The sequence below is a fragment of the Mus musculus genome, chromosome 4, assembly GCF_000001635.26.
Source record: "Mus musculus strain C57BL/6J chromosome 4, GRCm38.p6 C57BL/6J".
Taxonomy (NCBI): domain Eukaryota; kingdom Metazoa; phylum Chordata; class Mammalia; order Rodentia; family Muridae; genus Mus; species Mus musculus.
The window spans coordinates 141,469,067-141,490,603 of NC_000070.6; the positions used below are offsets into that span (position 1 = coordinate 141,469,067).

At 51.8% G+C, this 21,537-nt stretch overlaps 1 protein-coding gene across 6 annotated transcripts in view; it reads right to left on the bottom strand.

The window, feature by feature from the left end:
• Positions 1-21,537, bottom strand: part of Spen (spen family transcription repressor) — a 70,760-nt gene that overhangs the window by 1,182 nt on the left and 48,041 nt on the right. Inside the window, exons 6-16 of one of the 6 annotated variants that reach the window (XM_006539073.4) lie at positions 20,780-20,931; positions 18,927-19,052; positions 18,500-18,613; positions 16,493-16,606; positions 14,659-14,759; positions 11,680-11,748; positions 2,304-10,323; positions 1,532-1,544; positions 1,044-1,162; positions 750-947; positions 317-475 (exon numbers count right to left, since the gene is read on the bottom strand). In XM_006539073.4, the coding sequence (XP_006539136.1) occupies positions 317-475; positions 750-947; positions 1,044-1,162; positions 1,532-1,544; positions 2,304-10,323; positions 11,680-11,748; positions 14,659-14,759; positions 16,493-16,606; positions 18,500-18,613; positions 18,927-19,052; positions 20,780-20,931 (9,185 nt within the window). Of the gene's footprint in view, positions 1-316; positions 476-749; positions 948-1,043; positions 1,545-2,303; positions 10,324-11,679; positions 11,749-14,658; positions 14,760-16,492; positions 16,607-18,499; positions 18,614-18,926; positions 19,053-20,779; positions 20,932-21,537 lie in introns of all 6 variants that reach the window. The other 5 variants (XM_006539069.3, NM_019763.2, XM_006539074.4 and 2 more) reach the window with 5 other exon arrangements.

The following is a 21,537-nucleotide window of genomic DNA, read 5'->3' on the forward strand; positions in this document are numbered from 1 at the left end:
GGGAGCCACTGTCTTCCATGACCCTCCCACCATGCTTGTGCCTGGTAGGCCTTAACAGGGTCCTGCAGGGCATGGTGCCATGTCACCAGTTCTATAGTTCAAGGTCAACACTACACCTCTTAGCTGTCCCCTACCTCCTTTCTCTGGAATGGGCAACTGGTGACCATTACCCATGTTACTTGCATGCCCACCTCCTTCAGGAACCCCTGGGGTACTCTGGTTAGTACTAGAAATATCCATGCCACCGGAAGACCAGCCCTCCTGCCCAGCCCTAAACTGGTCCTACCTGTGTGGTAGGGATGGGACAATGACCAACCTGATTGGAGCCAGGGTTGGGGACATTGATAATCCCTGCTGCTTGCTTGGCCTGCAGGTAAGTGATGAAGGCAGCCTTGAGGGACTCGGTCTGGCTCACCACATCCTCCTGGTCACGGCCACAGGGCAGAGCCAGCAGCAGGCAGTAGTCGGTTTCCACCTGGAGCAGAGGGGAACGGTTAGGGGCCTTCTGACTAAACAGTGTGGGTCCTAACTAAGTGCCCTAAGGTGCCTGTGTCACAACACACATGTGCACCTGCGAGCATGTGTGTGCATGTGTGAGCGCACGCACACGAGGTCTAGAGGTATCTCTCTAGCCAAGCAGAGTTTTGCTTCTTGCCCGTCTATAGAGTATCACTGCTGTGTCGTCTTGTCCCCCCCGTCACCCGCCTCCTTTGAACTGCATGGGCATTTACCCAGCCCTCGAGTCTTACTGTCATTCTCCTGGCGACCCCTTCCAGCTGTGAGGCCTCTAGTCGCATCCTCTGGGCGATCCGCAGTGGGGGACCACCTTCAGAGAGAGGCAGGGACCGATGAGCCAGGACATTGTTGCCAGAGACGAAGTGGAGCTGCACAGCAGCCGTGTCGTTCTTGAGGGCCAGCAGGCCCTGCCACACGATGGGGTACTTCTGCTTAGCAGGATAAACAGAGCAGAGACAGGGTCATGGCATGCCCAGCATGGCCCACAGCAGCCTGTGTTAACACTTAGAGCAGCCTCTGCATCTTACCTTCAGCAGCTGGACCATATCCACAGGCCGTTGTGGTGTCCCGTGTGGAGAAGACTCTTGTTTGGGAGCTGGCTGGACTTCAGCGTGAGGCAGAGCCAGTCCAGGTGGGGTGCTTGGGCCTGAGTTTGCAGGGACAAACAATGGCTGCTTTGGGGCAGCCTGAGAGGAAAGAGGGCTTGGGAGGTCTGGCTTCATGGAGACGGACACAGGGGAGGGGTGGGCTGGCTGGGCTGTTTCCACCGGCGCCCTCTGAAGCTGAGCGTGTGGCTCAGATGGCCTGTTTGTGGGGATGGCTGGGAGGCGAGTCTGCTCCACCCCTCCTGTCTGCGTCCCCTTTGCTTCTTGGGAGACCTGAGGAATCTTGCCACTCGGTGGCTGGGCAGGCTGGCTGAGTTGGGAGGGCTGGCAGGGCGGGGCAGGTGGTATAGGCTGCGTGGCCTGCGTAGAGGGGGCAGGCTGTGCAGACTGCGTGGACTGCAAGGGCTCACCTTCAGGGGGCACCTGGAGATGGAAAGAAGACAAAGGGACAGTCAGAATTGGCAGCACAAAAGCCCCTGCTCCCAGACAAGAGCTCCACGGGCCCAGAGAGGCACCCGTGTCTCACGGGCAGTGCAGCTGGCCTGAGTGATAAGCACCTACCCCGCTCCTCAACCTGCAGGCAGGAGCCCGCACACAAAGCATCTCCTATACCCAAGAACTGGCCTGCTCCCCACCACGCGTTTATGAAACCCCTCTTTAAACTTCCCATCTAGCTTGCCTATACCTTGCTTGTGGTCCCTGCTGGAGGTTGAATTTTGACATATTTTATCACTGTTGGTATGCATGAGTGCATGACGGAGGACACACCGGTGTGACACTGTGTCCACGTGGAGGCCAGAGGACAACTGTGGAGTGAGTTCTCTCCTTCCACTTTTACGATGGCGGCCAGACCCACACTTAAACATATGACCTCAACCCACTGAGGTACCTTGATAGTCCACCTGTTTTTCTAAGATTTATTTTATGTATGTGAGCACACAGTCACTCTCTCCAAAGACACCAGAAGAGGGCATCGGATCCCATTACAGATGGTTGGAGCCACCATGTGGTTGCTGGGAACTGAATCAGGACCTCTGGAAGAGCAGTCAGTGCTCTTAACCGCTGAACCATCTCTCTAGCCCCCAAAATTTATTTTATTTTTTTTGAGCTCTGCTTGTCTTTTTAAACCACAGTGCCCCTAGGTGTGTGCCCAAAGGTAGGGAAGAAAGCTGGCTTCCTCACCTGGGCAGAAGTCTTGGTCCTGGAGGCTAGGCTGATGGAGGAGGCGACAGGAAACTGAGTGTGTGTGAGCTGCTGAGCGGGGGCGTGGTAGGTGCGGACGTCACCGTACCTGTATTCTTGGAACAGCTCACCACTGGAGTGCACAATCTGCACCCCGTGGGTTACGACCACAGGTGGGGTCAGAGGCAGCCCCTGAAGCTGGCTGCTGGGGGTGACCGTGAGAATGCGGGCTTCACCATGAGGGGGCGGGGCAGGGGTAGGGACAGGGACAGGGACGGGGACAGGGGCTGGGGCCGGGACTGCTTTGGCATCTGAAGTCTTAACCGCTTCCTTCACCAGTTGCTGGGGGGCCTTGTTGGCTGGTGGCACCTTTACCACCCCCTCTGTGGCCCTGGGCTGTTCACTGACAGCAGTCACATGTGGATGCACCATGATCCGCACGTCCCGGGGAACCGTGTACGGGTGCAACCGGTACTCGGACTGCATGACCAGCACTTCTGACTGCACCGGGGCTGCAGCTCGAGCCACAGGGAGGTGATAATGAACCTCTTCCTCAGGAGGGTGCTGTGTGGCCAGAGCAGGCACACCAGTCGTGGCTGGCTGAGGCGTGCCCACACGCTGTGGGGCCCTCGCCTCTATCTGCTGGGGCTGCAGAGGGGCTCGAGGAGAGTGCAGCGTCTCTGGCCGGATGCTGTAGGTGATGCTGGGCAGGGTGGGGGTGCTCATTCTCACCTCCCCCTGGGACAGGTGACCTAGAGACACTGTCTGAGTGATGCTGTGGGGGGGCATGATGACAGACTGCTCTGGGTGTATGCTGGAGATGAACTGCGGCACCGGGATGCCGGCAGCCAGCATGACGGTGGCGTTGGTGGACAGCGCTGTGGAGGTCGTGCTGCTGGGGTGGCATGGCCTAGGGAACAGGCCTGGTGTAGGCCCAGTAGGGCGAGGTGAATGAGTATCTGGTTTGGGGGTTGCCAAGTGGGCGATGGTCCGATCTGCTGGGGTACTGGGTCCAGAAGGAACATGGTTCACCTCTGCAGGCAGTTTGCTGGGCAGGGCAGGGGGGTGGTGGGGAGTGAGGGTGGGCCCCAGGTTAGCTGGCTGAAGGACCTTGGTCTCGATTTTCAGAGTGACAGGGTCAGCAAGCTTCTTGTTGGTGGTGACGATGCTCGGGGTGAGGACAAGTTGGTTGTGGACGAGCACTGGGGGGGTGTTGATGCCCTGGGTGAGAACCTTCACTGTGCCACCCTGGGTCACAGGGGTGGACACCGAGAGGTGAATGGGCTCGGGCTTCTCCAAGGATGGCCGGTCCGTCTTCACGGAGGAGATCACGGGAGAGGCATTGTATGTCTGGGCAGTCAGTACCAGGGTAGAATGGGCGGCCACGTTGGCAAAGGCTGAAGGGGTCTGAGGGCCTTTGGGTGCAGACTGGGTCGGGGTGATGGAGTCTGCTTTCACTTGGGACTTGGATACTGACTGCTGAAACTCGATGTCCATTGCGCTGGCTGGAGGGATCTGGCTGATCTTAGCACTGATCCGCTGGGGGCCTTCCGTCTTCTGTCCCGAGTAGCTCAGCAGCACGACCCCTTCTGATGTATTCACCCGCAGCCCCGCGCCAGAGCCCGTGTCTGCTGGTCGGTCATCAATCACTGACATGGACCCAGGGTGGAAGCGGCTGTTCTCATTGCTACTGGCCCGCTGCTTGCCCTTGGCTGCTGGGGCAGTCACTGCACCCGTCACGGCTGCTGTGCCTGTTGTGGCCGTCACGCCACAGGCAGCAGTCACGGGGCCGGGGGCAGCGTTCACCGTGCCCACTGTGGCACTCACAGGAGTAGTCAGGACATTGACAGGCCCCGTGAGGACATTCACGGGCCCCTTTAGGAGATTCACGGGCCCAGCAGGGGTGCTCACCAAACCTTTCAGGGTGGCTACTGAGCCCTTCACAGGGCCCTTTAAGGCATTCACCGGGACCAGAGAGACATTCACCAGACCAGTCAGGGCACTCACCAGGCCAGTCAGGGTCTGAGGAGCTGGCTTTGCCAACGTGATCTTCTGCGAGTTCTCCAGGTCAATGCTAACGGGCATCCGGCTAATAACCGACGTGATTTTAGGGGCAATGACCGGAGCCACCTTCTCTTTGTCGGCAGCCACCGGAACCTCTGAGGCTTGTGTGTCAGCATTTGGTACTGCGGCTGCTGACACGCCTTCTAAGGGAGGATGCTTAGGGTCACAGGGAGGGGCCGGCGCCTCCTGCAGACAAGGCGCACTCACGGGCTCTGCAATGGCTGAAGTGACACTTGTGGACGTAACTCCTGTGGCAGACACATATTTGGGGTCCATGAGGATCTTCCTCAGTGTACTGGAGCTGGTGTCCATATCAGAGGCCTTTGTGTCTGGGGGAAGGGCTGGAGATGGGGTGGACTGAGCCCGAGGCTCTTCCTGTCTTGTGATCCACTCTGTCACCTTAGGGGGGGGACTCTGATGTGGGACTCCCCCAGGAATGACTGGAGGTGGGAGCTTTGCTATGGTCACTAAGGGGATTGTGGGAGGAGGTATGCCTGAGTCGCTGGGTGGGGTCACAGGGTCACTCTCGATGATCGAGTGCACCTTGAACCTGGCTTGGGGCCCATCATCCATCAGTGCTGGCTGGGAAAGGGGGGGCAGGGCAGGGAGCACAGGGGCTTTGCACGGTGTCTTTTCTGCAGCACTGTTTTCCTGGGACAGACTCTCAGCAGGCGGGGTCTTGCTTGGGTCGAAGGTGCACTCCGCAGGAGGGGAGGGAGGCTTCTCACTCTGTTTCTCTTCCTGGGGAGCTTCCGGGGTTGCTGCTGTCGCCTCCTCTGCAGCGGGGCTCTCACTCTGAGTCTGCTCAGCCTCAGAGGCACGAGTCTCTGTGATGGCGACCACTTTCTTGTTGGCATTCCTTTTCCGGCGTCGTGTTGTCTTTTGGCGCCCTTTGTCTTTCCGGGGAGGAGTGACTTCCACTTTAGACCCCTTGGCTTCCTGTACAGAGTCACCACTGTTTCCTCTGGTTTCCTTGGTGTCTGCAGAACCTTCCGGTGGATCCAAGGCACTGACTTGTGGGGCAGAAGACTCTGTTGCTGTCCCTGTCTCCAAGATTCCCGACTCGGCCTCATGGAGCCCTGGCTCCATTCCTTCCCGTGGATGTGTCTGAGATCCTGGGGGAACGGAGGGAGGAGCGGAGAAGTTCTCTGGCTCTCCAGAGGCGTCACTGATGATGGAGCCAATGGCCGCAGCCAGTTCAGTTTCGCTGGCCTGGTGTGCTGGCTTGTGGCCATGCTCTGGGGCAGGCTCTTCAGATGCTGCCGTGGCCGTGGCCGTGCCCTTGCTAGCGGCAGCAGCAGAGGGCTCGGGGAGCTTTGCGATGTTCTGCACGGCCTGCTCCAGCTCTATCTGCCTGGCTAGCTGCGTGCCTTCTGGGGGCGCCGTGGAGGCAGACGCACTTTCCTCCTCTGCCTCCCTGTCGGGATCGGCTGGGTTGTTTGCCAGCTGAGGTGAGGAGCCACTTCCCTTCTGGGGGCTCTCACTCTCCTGAGGAGAGGCCGCCGCAGGCCCAGCTTCCTTGTCTGCTGCCTGCCCTGCTGCCCGGGCGGCCATTTCCAGGCTTCTCTGATGCGCGGCCCTGTCCATCGCTGACCTCGTGCTCCGAGCACGGCCCCTCTTTGATTTGTAGGTTTTCTCAGGAGGTTTTCTCTCCAGGACCTCAACTGGGAAGGTGTCGGGTCCGTTCTTGTCTGTGCTGGGGTCTCTCCTGTCCCGTTTGGGCTCACTTGCTGCCTCTCTCTCGCCTCTGGACTTAGGGTTACCTTCCCTCGTGCTCGCCTGGGCACCGGCCTCAGCGGCAGCCTCAACCTTCTGCTCATTCCTCCCCCTTTTCCCTTGGGGTCCAGCAGCAGCTGCCGACTTCTGAGACCTCGGTGACCGCCAGCCCTCAGCGGGCCTGGGTGTCTCTGCAGGCTCTTTCCTCTCATGCTCACCGTCTTCCTCGGCACGCCGGCGGGTCTTGGGGGGCCTTCCCCTCCGAGGGGTGGTGGGAGGTACCACCGCCTCCTGCAGCTCCCGCTCCAGTCTCTTCCTGGTCACTCTGGGCTGCTCCACAGGCTCCTTGGCCGGGGACCGGCTCTCGTGGTCGGTCATGGTGGCATAAACACTCCTCACGTTCCGGCGCCTGCTCCTGCTGAGAGGCAAGCTAGGCTCAGGGTGCTCCGTGTCTCCCCCAGAGCTTTTCGACGCAGTCCTTGTAATCTTCTCTGCCTCCATCTTTAGTTCCAGCAGCTTCTGTGCTTCTCCACGAGGAGAGCTGGACCTCTTCAGCTTTTCCCGGTCTATCCTCTCGCTCTTCCTGGTGACAGGCTTCTCCACGACGCTGGCGGCAGCCGCCTGGACGGACGTCTTGGAACGCTTGCTCTTGTTAGTCTTCCTGTCTTTTGCAGCGACTGGAGGATTGGCTTCTACATCTTCAGAAGCGGGGGGCTGAGCTTCTGATGCAACCCCAGCGTTCTGAGTGGCGTCAGGCTCAGTGCTTGGAGTTGTGTCTGGCTTCTCCACTTTCCCCTCTTCGGCTTCCTCGGACCTCTGAGTCAGTTTTGAAAGGGGCTGGGGACTGCTAGGTTTGGGGTCTACACTGCTTTCTACCTGGGAAACTGTGGTTCCGGGAGTCAGAGGTTCAGCATTCACACAAGGGACGGCGTCAGTAGCTGCGCTTTCTTGAGGAGCTGAAGGTGCCAAGGCAGCGCTGTCCTGGCTATCCCGGCTGTCCTCTCCGGGGGGTACATCTGACTGCCTGGGCTGCTCCACGGGTACAGACGCAGGCTCAGACACAAGCTTTGTTTCTTCCGAGACAGGAGCGGGCTCTGCAGGCTTCTCTCCTGCTGGTGAAGGAGCCTCCGCTGCCTCCTCAGCCTTCTCAGGGGCGGAGGATGCTGGCTCTGGTGTCACGACGGTGACGGTGACGGCAGGAAGCCCAGCTGAAACAGGGGCTTTCGGCTCCGGCTCTTTAGTCTCTGCAGCAGGCTCTGGAGTCTTGGGATGAGTCTCCGGCTCTTCCTGCTTCTCAGCCTCTTTGGGCTTCTGGTCCTTCTCCTTCTCCTTCTGCTGCATCCGCGTCAGCTCCATGAATCTGCTGTGGAACAGGACCACTGGCTCCTGCACCGAATCACTCGTGCTGTTTGCACCCTCAGACGCCTGCCTGCCGTACAGCCCCCCGGGGGGGAGGTCGGGCTCCTCGCTCTTCCTCTCAAGGTGCTGCAGCCTCTTGGAGTCTTGCTCAAAGATGGAGCTGTGTAAGAACCGAGAGGCGAACAACTCCTGCCTCTCCTGCTCCTCCTCCCTGCGCTCGTCCTTTTTATCAGCCAGTTTCCCCTCCGAGTCCGTCCTGATTTTCTTCTTCTTCATGTACCAGGACGGAATAGGCCTGGGGGCCGAGTCAACCTTTTCTTTATCTTTGTTGTTTCGAAAATTAGCAAACCGCGAGTCCCAGTCAAGGAAAGACCAATTTTCTTCACGGGATGATGAGAGGGATTTGGCTCTTTCAAGCAAAGCTTTAGTGTCTGGTGTGATTGTCTTATCCAGTGCAAAAGAGTAAAATTTATTCCTTTCTAAAGAGCTAGCGAGTCTTTCATCTCGCTCACGTAGTTTTTGGTCTCTGTCCCTCAATAAAAAAGACAGCCGAGGGCTGTCATAGAAGCTGGAAGCTCTGGGGGACTGGGACCTGTGCTCGGCGTCCTCATCAGAATCAGAGGGCACCTCACCAGGTTCCAGATCGCGCACAGACCTCTTTCGTAGACTGTCTCTCTTAATTACACTGTTTGGGAAACTGACATCAAACCGGCTGGGGTCCTGTTTCATCGGAGGGTCCCACCGGCTTGGTTCCCCTTCAGAATTCAAGACAGACAGTTTGATTTTGGCCGTGTCTGCTGTCTGTTCTCTCTTGCCAGAATCGTAAGGATTGCATTTTAATGGATCGTCTCTCACTGCTGCGTTAGGATAGGGGAGGCCTTTCTCATCCCCTTTAGGGGACCCTTTTACTGACACTAGCCTAGGGGAGCCCCTGGGGTCATCATCGTCATGGAAGGAGCCGTGGCGGACACTCGGAGAGCAGCTGGTTCTTTCTGAGTCCTCGCTGATCTGGCGTGAACTTCGGTAGTTTCTCTCTCTTTTGGTACAGATATCGAAATCCACGTGATCCGTCCTTCGCTTCTTGCTGGGCGGGGAGTCATCAGTGACATCCTGAGGGGGCTTGCCCACCTCGTGGACAAGGCTGCGCCTTTCGTAGTCATCTACATCTTTCTTCGGACTGCCAAACTTCTCAGCCTTGGCGATCTCCATCTCCATCCGCTGCTTCCGGCGGCTCTGCTCCATCTGTTTCCGGTAGCTCTGCGTGTGATCAATGTCAATGCCAAGTTTCTCTTCCGCATTCCCTCCGTGGGGCTTCTCCTGGCCTGCTCTGTGTTCCGCTGGTTCCTCACGAGGCCGGCAATAGTTTTTCCTCACTTCCTCTTTCTCAGGCCCTTGATTCTCTAGGAGCTGCAGCTGTTTGGGCTGAGGTTTTGAGGGGATGGCTTTTTTGGGCTGGGTTTCTTGAGTCTCCACAGATCCGTGTGTTAGTTCTCCCAGTCCTGCGTGTACGTCTGAGCTGGGCCGAGAGCCAGACCCTGCAGAGACAGCAGCAGGATCCTGGCAGTCTTTGGGGCTGAGAGCTGAATTAAGTCTTTCCAGCTTAGTTTTTTTTGATTCCCTTTTAAGGATTTCTTTTCTCACAGGCTTTCTTTCAGACTCTCCTTCCCTCAGCAAAACACCATCTCTTGATGTGTCAGGCTGCTTCTTTAAAAGTATTCGAGTATCCTCTGTCTCGGGGCTGGTTTTCTTGATTTCTGGTTTTTGCTTTTCTATTTTCAAGCCAGAATCTGCAAAGCGCCTTTTCCTGGCTTCCAGCTTCTCCAGGTCCAGAGCGCTGAGCTCGGGCGTCTGCTCGGCCTTGAGGTGTTTCCGGAGCTTAGTCCTGCCCTCCTTCTCCCCCACCTCCGCGTGGCTCGGGAGGACCTTCTCCCTCAGCGCTTTCCCTCGGGCCGGGTCCGACTTGGCAGGCTCCCCCTGAGCGGCCTGGGGTTTCTGGTCCAGGGCCGATGCCTTGGTAGTGTCACGGCCGAGCCTGGCTTTGAGCTTTTCTGGGGGTGGGTGCTCGATGACCTTGCCCTCCTTTTCCTTTACTCGGGTCAGAACCACGCAAGGCACGAGCTCCAGGCGGTTCTTGGCTGGCCCTTCCTTGTCGGCCCTGTCTCTGCTGAGTTTGGTGGAGCCCCGCGGTTTCTCGGGGCTCTGCTCTCGGTCATTTTCCTGCTCGGTTTCCGAAGGCTGAGAACTAGGGGAGTGAGCCTTTCCTTTCCGCTTCTGCCTCTCAGCTTTGTCCTTTTCTCCCTTCTCCTTGCGAACTATTCGTCTCTCCCTCTCGACCCGCTCGGGATCGAAAGTGCGCTCTTTGTCCGCCTTTTCGTTTTTTGTGTAGCGCTCCAGCCGAGCCTTCTCCAGCTTATCGTACCGTGGGGGGGACACTGAGCTGCAGCTGCCGCTGCGCTCCGAGGACCGGCGGTACAGCCTCCTCTCAGAGTCACTTGGCAATCTCTCCGAATGCGCAGGAGACACCCCAGGGCTCTGTGGACGACGCAAGTGCACGGGACTCTGGCTTCGCTCTATGGGTCTCCTCTCGTGGTCCCGGTCAGATTCGAATCTCTCCCGTTCTCGCTCTCGTTCTCGCTGCCTATAGCTGTACTCCCGAATATCCTGCTCATAGGGATCACTCCTATATTCTCTGTATTCGCGAGGCTCATCATAGTACCGGGAGTCATAATACTCTCCTTGGTACGTCTCCCACTCCGAGTAAAACTCTCTCCCCCGAGCCGGATAGTCCCTCCTGGAGTCCTCAGGGTAGGTGCCTGGAGTGCGAACATTTTCATAGTATGTCCGTTCTTGACTGTACTCATAGGACCCTCTTCGTTCCTCTCTGCCAAACATCAGAAAGATTATGTTAGCTCCTCTGTCTTCTCACTTGCACTCCCACCCCCGCAACCCCAGGACTCAAGGGACAGAGGCAGGAGGACCGCACGTGGGACCTGGCTCAACTGTACAAGTTCCAGGCCAGCCCGCAGTGCACAGTGAAATTCTCTTACACAGGCAGCTCTGGCCCCCTCTAGTGCTTACGTAGTCACTTGGCCACGCGCAGGTGTTTAGCAGTGGCTCCTAAGCCAAATGAAGCACCAAGGATTTCAAAGCTGGCCGTTAATAAGATTCAAGTGTAAAATGCCAGGTTTTCATTAAGCTCTGGGCCTGCAACTCACTCTGTAGGCCAGGCTGGCTTCCAAGTTACAGAGATGCCCTGCTTCTGCCTCTGGGGTGCTGGGATTACAGGGGACAGTAACCACATGCCCAGCACTGACACAGTTATACAAAAACCTCAACAATCACAAATAAATGGCACGTAGTTAAAGAGACCCACTGCTACCTACCTTTACCTCACTGTGCTAGACTGTATGTATGTATGCATTACTACACTGTACACAGTACAGAGATGTTATTACATCAAATTTTCTGAGAAGAGTTTTCCAAATGATTAATCTCGGGGCTGGAGAGGTGGCTTAGAAGTTAAGAGCACTTAGTGTTCTTGTAAAGGACCCATGTTAGTTCCCAAAACTACAGGATGTCTCACAACCATCGACAACTCCAGTTCCAGGGGCCCAGATGCCTCCTTCTGACACTTCCTTGGGCCCCAGAGATACCTGGTGCACAGTGCACAGATACTCACGCATAAAATAAAAATAAGGAACTGGGGAGGGGGGAGAGGTTTTCAGAGGGGAAACCAGGAAGGGGATAACATTTGAAATGTAAATAAAAAAAATATCCAATAAAAAAGAAAAAAAAAAAAAAATAAGGAACTGGCAGGCAGATTTCTGGGTCCACAAAGCAAACCCCAGGCCAGCCAAGGATATATACTGAGATCTTGTCCCAAAAAACCCAATGTTTGTTGGTTTTGGTGGTGGTTCAGTTTTTTCAAGACATGGTTTCTCTGTGTAGCCCTGGCTGTCTTGGAACTCAACTCTGTAGACCAGGCTGGCCTCGAACTCACAGAGACCTGACCGCCTCTGCCTCCCGAGTGATTATATGTTAAAACAGCATTTTCTCTCCCCCAAACCTGTATAATATACGCAAGTGGTGGAGGCCTGAGGGCGATGTTGGGAGTCATCCTCCAAAGCTCTTCTGCCTTCTCACTGAGGTAGGCAGCGCCTCTCAAGCAGAGAAGCTAGCTCTAGTGACCCCTCTCTGCCTCCCGAGACTAGGATTACAGGCAGGGTACCATACCCACCGGCATTTATGTGGGCTCTGGGCATCTGCACTCCAGTCTTCATGCTTGGACTGAGCCATCTGCCCTGCCCTGTTAAAACATTTTAGATACACTGAGTTAACTAGCTCCAGCGCTAGAGATGCCTCGGCAGTTAAAAGCGTTTGTTCTTGCAGAGGACCTGGGTTCCAGCCTAGCACCCACAGACAGCTCATAACCACTGAGATCCCGACTCCAGGGGACCCAGTTCTCTGACTTAGGTGGGTACCAGGCATTCACAGATGCACTGTTCACAAAAAAGAATTAAAGACAAAATTACCTTCAACTTTTCTGTTTACTTAAAAAAATTTATTTTCCTCAAATTGCCAGCTAACAAATTAAGACTGGCTTTGAGCGCTCAGAGACACTCCCTAGAGCCGCTTGCTTGCCCTGTGTACTAAGAACAAGTGTCACTCAGCGACGAGCCCTTGCGACATGACACTGAACATGCTCACACAGGAGGGACTGTGATTCCTTGACAATCACTCCCTGAAACACTTCCTGTGCGGTGTGTCTGATGTGTGTGATGTCTGAGGACAGCTCTGCAGCCTCGGTCCTCCCTTCATCTGGGTTGCAGGGATCAAACTCCAGCTCAGGCCCTCATGGCAAGGGTCACATCTGCTGAGCCATCTTACTGAGCATCCCAGAGAATTTCAAGTAAGAAATGTTCCCAATGCCAAACTCCTGAAAGCTAAAACCTAAGGTTTTAAAGCAAAGCAGAGTGGCACACACTGTAACGTCAGGAGGTGGAGGCAGGGAGGTCACAAGTTCAAGGTCAGCCTATGCTACATGAGACTATGATGATATCGATACAACTATAAACAAAAGTAAACGTTCGTCCATACTACATAGTTACAGATCAACAGTCCTCTTGTGTATAAGGACAGGCCTGTCATCCTAGCTACTTGGAGGCTGAGGCAGGAGAACCACAGGTTCAGCGCCAGCCTAGGCTGCAGAGTAAGCTCAAAGCCAACAAACTCAAAGAGACCTGGAGGTGTCACTGGCAGCCATAAGCTTCAATCCTCAGTACTACCCACACACAATCAATCAATAATCAATATGCTCAGTACTACCCCCAACCAATCAATAATGTAATCATGCTCAGTACTACCCACATACAACCAATCAATAATCAATAAAGTAATCATGCTCTAGTTAACAAGCCAGTCTTGGTAAGCTGTTCTGTCTTGGGTGAGTGGCTCGTTCACTTGAGCAAGTATTATCATCGACTGCACAGACCTGGGCTTCTGACCTCACCCTCTGCAGCTCTTACGGCACTTTGGCTGATTGTAACAAACTAATATTAGTTAGTTAAAACAATGGATCTTTGGCTGATTGTGGCAGTGCACACCTTTGATCCCAGCACTCAGGAGGAAGAGAAAAGCAGGTCCCTGAAACTGAAGTAAGCTTTGTCTACATAGAAACTTTCAGACTAGTAAGGTTTAGTGAGGGTTACAAAGTAAGATACTTAATAAATAAATAAATAAATAAATAAATAGCCCAGCAGTGGTAGGGCGTGCCTTTAATCCCAGTACTCAGGAGGCAGGCAGGTCAGCCTGGTCTACAGAGCAAGTTCCAGGACAAGCAGAGCTACACAAAGAAACCATATCTACAACTAGACACACACACACACACACACACACACACACACACACACAGAGAGAGAGAGAGAGAGAGAGAGAGAGAGAGAGAGAGAGAGAGAGAGAGAGAGAGAGACAAAGAGAGGGAGAGAGAGAGGGAGAGAGAGAGAGAGAGAGAGAGAGAGAGAGATATCGATCCTCTGGGAGAGCAGACACAGTGTGTCTATCCTGTCTAATATAAAGAAAGTAGAGTGCACCTCCCTTGACTGAGTATGACCTGAGCCACACCCTTGTCTTCCCAGTCCATGCTTTTCACAGCCACACACCCGTGGTGAGGGTGCACGCTGCTCCCTCCCTCTACACCACATGCTCTGCTTTGTGTGTGTTCTTAAGGCAGGGGAGAGCTACTCTGTAGCTCACGTTAGTCCTCAACTCCGGATCCTCTAGACTCAACCTCTTCAGTACTAGGATTACGAGAATAAACCTGATAAATCCTAAGTCATGTTTTACAAACCCAGGATCATGCTGGACAAGATGGCACATGCTTTATGCCTTCAATACCAGCACTTAGGAAGCCAAGGCAGGCAGCTATATATGAGTTCAAGGCCAGCCTGGCCTACATAGTGAGCTCTAGGACAGCCACGGCTACATGGCAAAACAGGGTCTCAAAATAACAACCCCCTCAAAACAAACTCCTATCAACAAAAAAACCCCACAGTATGAAGACATTTTAAAAAGCAAACTGGGGCCAGAGTAAAATGCCCATGGTTATAGCGTAACGAATGCCCTGTATTTGATCCTTGGCCTGACACAGCAGGACAGAAAAGTAAAGCCACACCTAACCACAGTGGACACCTAACAAACGACAGCCAGGCTGACTTCTCTGCCTGTGATGTCCATGCTCAAGAGCGCACACGCACACACGCACACGCACACATGCTCCTCAACAACTTATTATGCTGGGTCTATGAATCTCAATCACTTCAGCGGGGAACCAAAGAGAACACTGGAATGCACTGAGCATGGTGGATCCATCCCTTACAGAAAAAAGTTCAAGGCTGTTTGCCTTATCACAGAGTAGAGGGAATTGATTCTACTGAAAAGTGATGCCTTGCATGTAAAACAAGACCGTTCAGCAGTCAGGCTATAGAGAACTGCTCAGGTTAGACAGGACAACCCATCTGACCATGGAAATTCATCCTGAAATCACCTGGGACAGTGTAAAGCTCAACGCACTGACAGGTGGCGACCATGGGCCAGTGCCATCCTGTGAGCTCACTAACAAGTGACCAGACTGAGGGATGCAGGCTATCTCAGTGGTCCTGCGGTGACCTGACTGAAGGATGTAGGCTATCTATCTCAGCGGTCCTAAATAAACACCTACCTTCTCTCTGTTAGCATTTCATAGAAGTCTCTCATATCCTGACCAGATTTCTCCATGCAGTGATAAAATGCCAGTTGGCTTTCCCGATTTGCAAAGTCCACCTTAAAAAAAAAAAAAAAAGAATGTATAATGTAACCCATTACTATAGGATGAACACATGTAGAACAAACATAAACAATATGTAAAAGTATTTGAGACATTTCAGATTTCAATATTGGAAGTTTTTTCAGACAGTGTTTCTCTGTATAGCCCTGGCTACCTGGAACTCATTTGTAGACCAGGCTGGCCTTGAACTCCGAGTTCCTCTGGCCTCTGCCTCCTAGTGCTGCTATTAAAGGTGTGCACCACAGGGCCAACCACTAACTCGTCTAATTTGAGGCCCATGACCGCCTTGCCTGGATGCAGAGGAAGCTCAAGCAGGATGGCCTAGAACTACAGGGTGGGACCCCTACGGCCCTGCCCCACCATGGCCCTGCCCCCACAGCAATGACTGGATAGCTAATGATTTCCTGCTCTACTCTGGATGCCAAATCCAGCTGTCGTCAGAGAAGCTGCCTGTGGCAGCTGACGGGGACAGACGCAGAGCCCCACGGCCCACAGCCTGCATGGCTCTGCAATGTACTCTGAGTGCGTACATGTCATGGCCGTGGGCTTGGTGTCTGGGGACGCCTGACAGTGGGAGTGGAAGTGTCTCTGATGGGAGGCTTGTGCCTGGGCTCGGAGTATCCTGTGCCATGCTGTCACTAGGAGGCTCTTTCTGTGCGGTGACTGGGTTGGGTGAAGGGAGGGGAAGCTATGGGAGGGATGTAAAATGTGTGCTCTTCAACGCCCAGCCAATTTTGAAGTTAATAGAAGTATTTTTTTTTTTAAATATAAGACTCTGAAATTTTATACAAATATTGACAGATACATTTTAAGGTCCCAGAGCCCAATCAGGAATGAGAGGGCTGGATTTGATGCAATCCCCAAACCAAGGAGAGGCTGAGACAGGATGGTAGCGATCAGAAGCTTGGGGCTAGCCACACAGTGCAGCCCTTCCCTCCCGCATGGCCGAGACACACACTTTCTCCCCCTGCAATGCAAACAACCAAAAAATGAGAGAGAGAGAGAGAGAGAGAGAGAGAGAGAGAGAGAGAGAGAGAGATCTGAGTTGGCGAATGCTTGGGACAATCAGACAGGCAGTCTATCAACGGGCAAGGTGCCGTGCAGGTAAATTTGCAGACAGAATAACCATTATAGCAGGACACAGAGGACAACACAGCTCCAGTTACAGGCTGCCAAGCATCACTTTTATGTCCTAGTGCCAAAATATAACTATATTTTAGTCTAATCATCAGTTCTTAATACATAATTATGCCAAACAACCAGTGAATAGAAAGCTTTTATAACTAAACAATACCACACACACACACACACACACACACACATACAAACAAACACACACAGCCACAGGTAGCTTCCTTTTGGAAGCTGACTGACTAAATGAGCCACAGGCACACAGACACACAGTGTAACGGGAAGGGGAAGGGGGGTCCCTGACCAAGAGTACAGGTAAGAACATCTGTCACTCAGGGAAGGAGAAAGCCTTCGAGAAGGGCTTATATTTTGTCCACAAATAGCAAGCATGAAAATTCTAATAGTTCTCCTAAACTCTGAGGGCAAATAAAAGCATGTTTTATAAAGCACTCCATGCTGGTCACCTACGAAGGTAAATATGGACAGAGATCTGAATAGATTTTGTTTGTTGCTTCTGTTGCATGTCATGCTATGTGGACCTTCACAGTAAAGGCATAGGTGCATGCAGCCTCTGGCCTTTGTTAGTCACTGTGCACACCTTAATCTTATTCCCACCAATTTTCCTGCCCTTGGTCTCCTTGACAGCCGCCTGTGCATCCTCGATCTCGCTGTAGAGAACCAGAGCCATGCCTTTCAAGCGGTCAAACACCACCTGGAAAAAACAACACAACAACCAATCAGGAGCTTCATCTGCTGGTCTGTGTGTCAGTCCCAACAAAAACCTAAGTCACAAGGATGCGACTAAGAAAAAGTACTGTATTTAGAGTATTCTAGAAAAATTGGGGCTTTTCCAGAAGAGGCATGTCTTAATAAACACACTAAGCTCGGCGTGAAGAGGCACGGGAATCGGGGTCCTGAGGCTCCACGTTTCTCACACCTTTATCTTTCTGTATTTTACTGTTTTCCTACTGTCTTCACTGTAAGGAGACCGTTCTTCTAGCTAAGGCTCAAAGTAATGATAAGACCACAGAATTGGCCGGAGATACTTCCTGCTGTTTGTAGGTACTACCTGGCAAACACTGGTCAGGTGCTAATTCTGCTCTATGTACTTGAACACAGGTCAAATCTATGGACAAAACACACAGACAGAGAGCTTGCCTAGCCATGCATGACCCAGTGTCCAGTCCCCAGCACCACAACAGCCGGGTGAACGTAAGCATCTGACTCCATTTTGGCTTGAATGTAAATTCTCTTCCCCTCGTTCTACCCCGCCCTGTGCTGTTACTAATTCAGACAGGGTCTTATTTGTAGCACAGGGCAGACTTTTGATCGTGGCAATCCTCCTGCCTAAGCCTACCTAATGCTGAGATTACAGCCATGAGCCACCATGTCTGGCTAGGAGACTGGCCTGTGTGTGTCACAGTCTGTGTGCAGAGGTCAAAGGACAAATGCAGGTGTCAGCCCTTACTTCAAACTCATTTGTCACGGACTGTAGTTTCTGTGCCACGAAGTCCAAACCAGACTCCCTATGAATGTCTTGACCTCTCCTGTCTCCACTGGTCAACAGTACATACAGATATTTTATTTGAAAACCCACTAGTATAAAGACAAATAACTATTTTTTAAAGATTTATTTATTTATTATATATAAGTACGCTGTAGCTGTCTTTAGACACTTTCTTCTTGCTCCAGTCACGCTCACTCTAGCCTAACGATTATTTATGTATTATATACATATAATAGTGCACTGTAGCTGTCTTTAGACACTCTAGAAGAGGGCATCAGATCTCATTACGGATGGTTGTGAGCCACAATGTGGTTGCTGGGAATTGAACTCAGGACCTCTGGAAGAGCCGTCAGTGCTCTTAACTGCTGGGCCATCTCTCCGGCCCCGACAAGTAACTATTTTTATATGAGACTTTTGTATCTTAAAACTGCAATAAGATGTATGTCATGAGTAAGCAAACTATTTTGTTAAATCCTTTCTTTTTAAATGTATTTTATTTTTATGAGTACACTGTGGCTGTCTTCAGACATAACAGAAGAGGGCATCAGAAACCATTACAAATAATTGTGAGCCACCATGTGGTTCTGGGAACCTCTGGAAGAGCAGTCAGTGCTCTTAACTACTGAGGCATCTCTCCAGCCCCTAAAATCCTATTTTACTTAACTATAGATAAAGGAGTCTAACGCTTTCCTAGGATCTTGCCTGTTTGGGAAACAGTATCACTGTTGATGACTGCAGTGCTAGTGACTAAATCCAGAGCCTGGCCCAACGGACCATAAATCTAAATGTATTTTTTTTAAAGGTACGCATGTGTCTCTCTATGTGTGTGCCCGCGTGTGCAGGTGCCTGCAGAACCCAAGAGTGTGTTGGATCTCTGGTGCTGGAGTCACAAACAGGGCTGAGTCCCCGGCCTGAGTGCTGGGAACTGAACCTGGGGCCTTTGAAAAGCAGTAAGCATTTGTAAGCACTGGGCATCTCGGCAGACCCACTGAAGAGCATTTTAAGGCACACAGTGTTAAAGAAAAGGAAACATCAACAGCAGAGAGAGAAACCGAAGGACAAAATATTAAGAAAACAAAGTCAAACGCAAGCACCTACCTTTACCACAGGTCCGTATCGGCAGAAATGCCGAGTTAAATACTGATCGGACACATTTGAAGAAAGCCCATCTAACCACACACAGTTGGTAGGCATGCTCTTTCCAAAACCCAGCTGAAATTAAAAGGGAAAATTCTATCACCACAGATCATAATTACTATCCAATTACAAAGTTTCCAAAAGAGCTCGACTTCTATAGAAATGCTGAGTCAGCTGTGTGTGGGTACGTGCGTGCGTGCTGTAACTGGGCTACTGAACCAAGGAGCTCACACGTGTTAGCATGTGTCACCTGCCAGTGAGCCACACCCTCAAGTGTTCAAATCAATGTGTAAGTGTAACTGTCCTTCTGCAGCCCGAAAATAGTAAGGCCCTACAGGCCTAAAGCAAATCAAACAGCAACAACCTCCGATTCACGCAAGCTGCTCACCTTGAGGCGGTTATTTCCAAGGTACTCTCCGTCCATCTTCTTGATGGCCTTACACACACTAGCGATATCACAGTACTGCAGGAACGCGTACTGAGGCACCCCGTTCACCTTCTTAATGTCAATGTCCTGAAAGAGCCCATCAGTGGTACCACTCAGCAACAGGGCAACAAGAAGCCAAGGAGAAAGACTACAAGTCGATTCTCAGTAACTGCTTAGAGGATCATGTACGCACACACACTGTAAACTACAGGTGCAAAGACCACATTTAATGGAGGCAAGCCCACGGAAGGCTCCTGGAGAAAAGCAACTATGTGCAACTCAAAAAAAAAAAAAAAAAAAAAAATCAAATTTCAAATCCGGACAAAAAGAAATTCTTAACAAAGAAAAGGTTACCTACTTAGTGAACTACTTAGAGGTAATTCCCTTTGGTATGGTCAAAAAAGCTTTAGTAGAGCCAAACCCTTTAATACAATACCTGAGCTGGGCATGGTGGTACTCACCTTTTATCCCAGCACTCGGGAGGCAGAGGCAGGTAGATCTCTGTGCGTTCGAGGCAGCCTGGTCTACAGAGTGAGTTCCAGGACAGCCAGGGCTACACAGAAAAACCCTGTCTCGAAAAATACAAAACAAAACGAAGACCAGAAAGAGAAAGAAAACAAAGTACAGCAGCACACACTGTCGTTCCCAAAACTCGGGAAGGCAGGGGCTCAAGGATGCTCAAGGCCGTCTCTGCCATTCAAGGGCTGAGAGGGAGACAGGGGACCAATCTCTCACTTTTTCTCAAAGGTTTATTAATTGTTATTTTATATGTTGTGAGTGTTTTGCCTGCATGTGTGTTTGTGCTGCACATGTGTGCAGGGCCTGCACAGGCCAGAAGAGGGCACTGGCTCCTAGGGGAACTGTAGTTATAGAGGGTTGTGAGCCACCAGGTAGGTACAGAAAATGGAACCTGGGTCGTCTGCAAGCACAGCCAGTACTCTTAAGCCAGTTCTCCAGCCTCCCTTCTTCAAAAACAAAATCAAACAAACAAAACACCAAATAACAATTTTGAAAAGCCACTTGAAATTATAAAAGTTTTTTTTTGGTTTGGTTTTGTTTTGTTTTGGAAAAGAGTCTATGGCTGGAGAGATAACTCAGTCATTAAGAGAGGAGCAGAGTTCAGCTCCCAGCGCCCACTTCTGGCTGCTCCTGACCACCTTAACTCCAGCTCCAAAGGTCTCTGATACCTCTGGCCTCAGTGGCACATACACACAGACGTATAATTACATGTCACAAATACAAAACAAATTAACCTCAAAACCTGTAGCCTTGCTAGCCTAGAACTCACTCTGTAGACCAGGCTGGCCTACACAGCAAGACTCTCAAATTTTTAAAAAGGGACTGGAGAGATGGCGTGGTGTTTAGAGCACTGGCTGCTCTTGTAGAGAACCTACTTCAGTTTCTAGTATGTACCTGGCAGCTCCAGATCACCCGGGAATCCAGTCCCAGAGTCCAGTGCCCTCTTCTGACCTCTGCAGTGCACAGACACATCGTATACACACACACACACACACACACACACACACACACACACACACACACACACACACACACACACACAAGGGCAAAGCACGCATATGCATACTCTTTTTTTTTTTTAATGGGAGGAAAGCAGGAGCAGGTTTCACGCCCCGACTCCCAATACTGAAGAGGCTGGGCAAAGACTAGCAGTTCAAGGTAAGCTTAGAGGACAAAAGAGCAGAGCACCGGGGAAATCTGAATTTATCCATAACTACCACATACCCACATCCACTCTGTGCCCTGTGCTTACGTTCCACAGAGATCTACGGCATTTTATCGCTGAAGCAACATACCACAATTTCTCCAAAGCGCTGAAAGATGTTTCGAAGGTCGTGGTAAGTAGTCGTTTTTTCAAGGTTCCCAATAAAAAGAGTTCTCGTTGCTTTGGGATGGAATTCATCTATCCTCTCATCCAAGGGCCGAAACTCATTTTCACTCTCTGTTTCTGTGAGTGGATGGGGCAGAGCAGAACAGCGTGCTTTAATACTCTCCAATATACAATTGGCAAACTATGTCATTCTGGGCTTGGTGGACAGGCCTGTACCCTCTGCAGTCAGGAAACAACACTGACAGGCCTGGAGTGGCTGCACACAGCAGGCACTGTTTCAGAAAACAAGAAACATGTACAAACTGAACATTTCCCTCTCACACACAGAGAAATTTACTAAGAAAGGGTTTTGTTTGTTCAGGTTTGTTTTGAAACAGGCTTCCACCATGTCTTTGGTGGCCTTCAACACACAGATAATTCTGTGAGTTGTATGTAGACCAGACAGGCCTTGAACTCAAAGATCTGGCTGCCTCTGCCTTCTGAATGCTGGGATTAAAGGTTTGCAACACCATGATCAGGGCTACATTTAATATTACAGTGTACGTCCATGGTGTGAGTGTGGGGATGTGTGAATGGAGGTCAGTGGACTATTCATCAGTGGGTTCTCTCATTCACCTCTACAAGGGCTCCAGGGGTAGACTCAGGTACTACACACCTGTAATCCTAGCATTTAGAAGGCAGACCCAGGAGAGTTGAGAGTTCAAAGCCAGCCTGTGCCATATA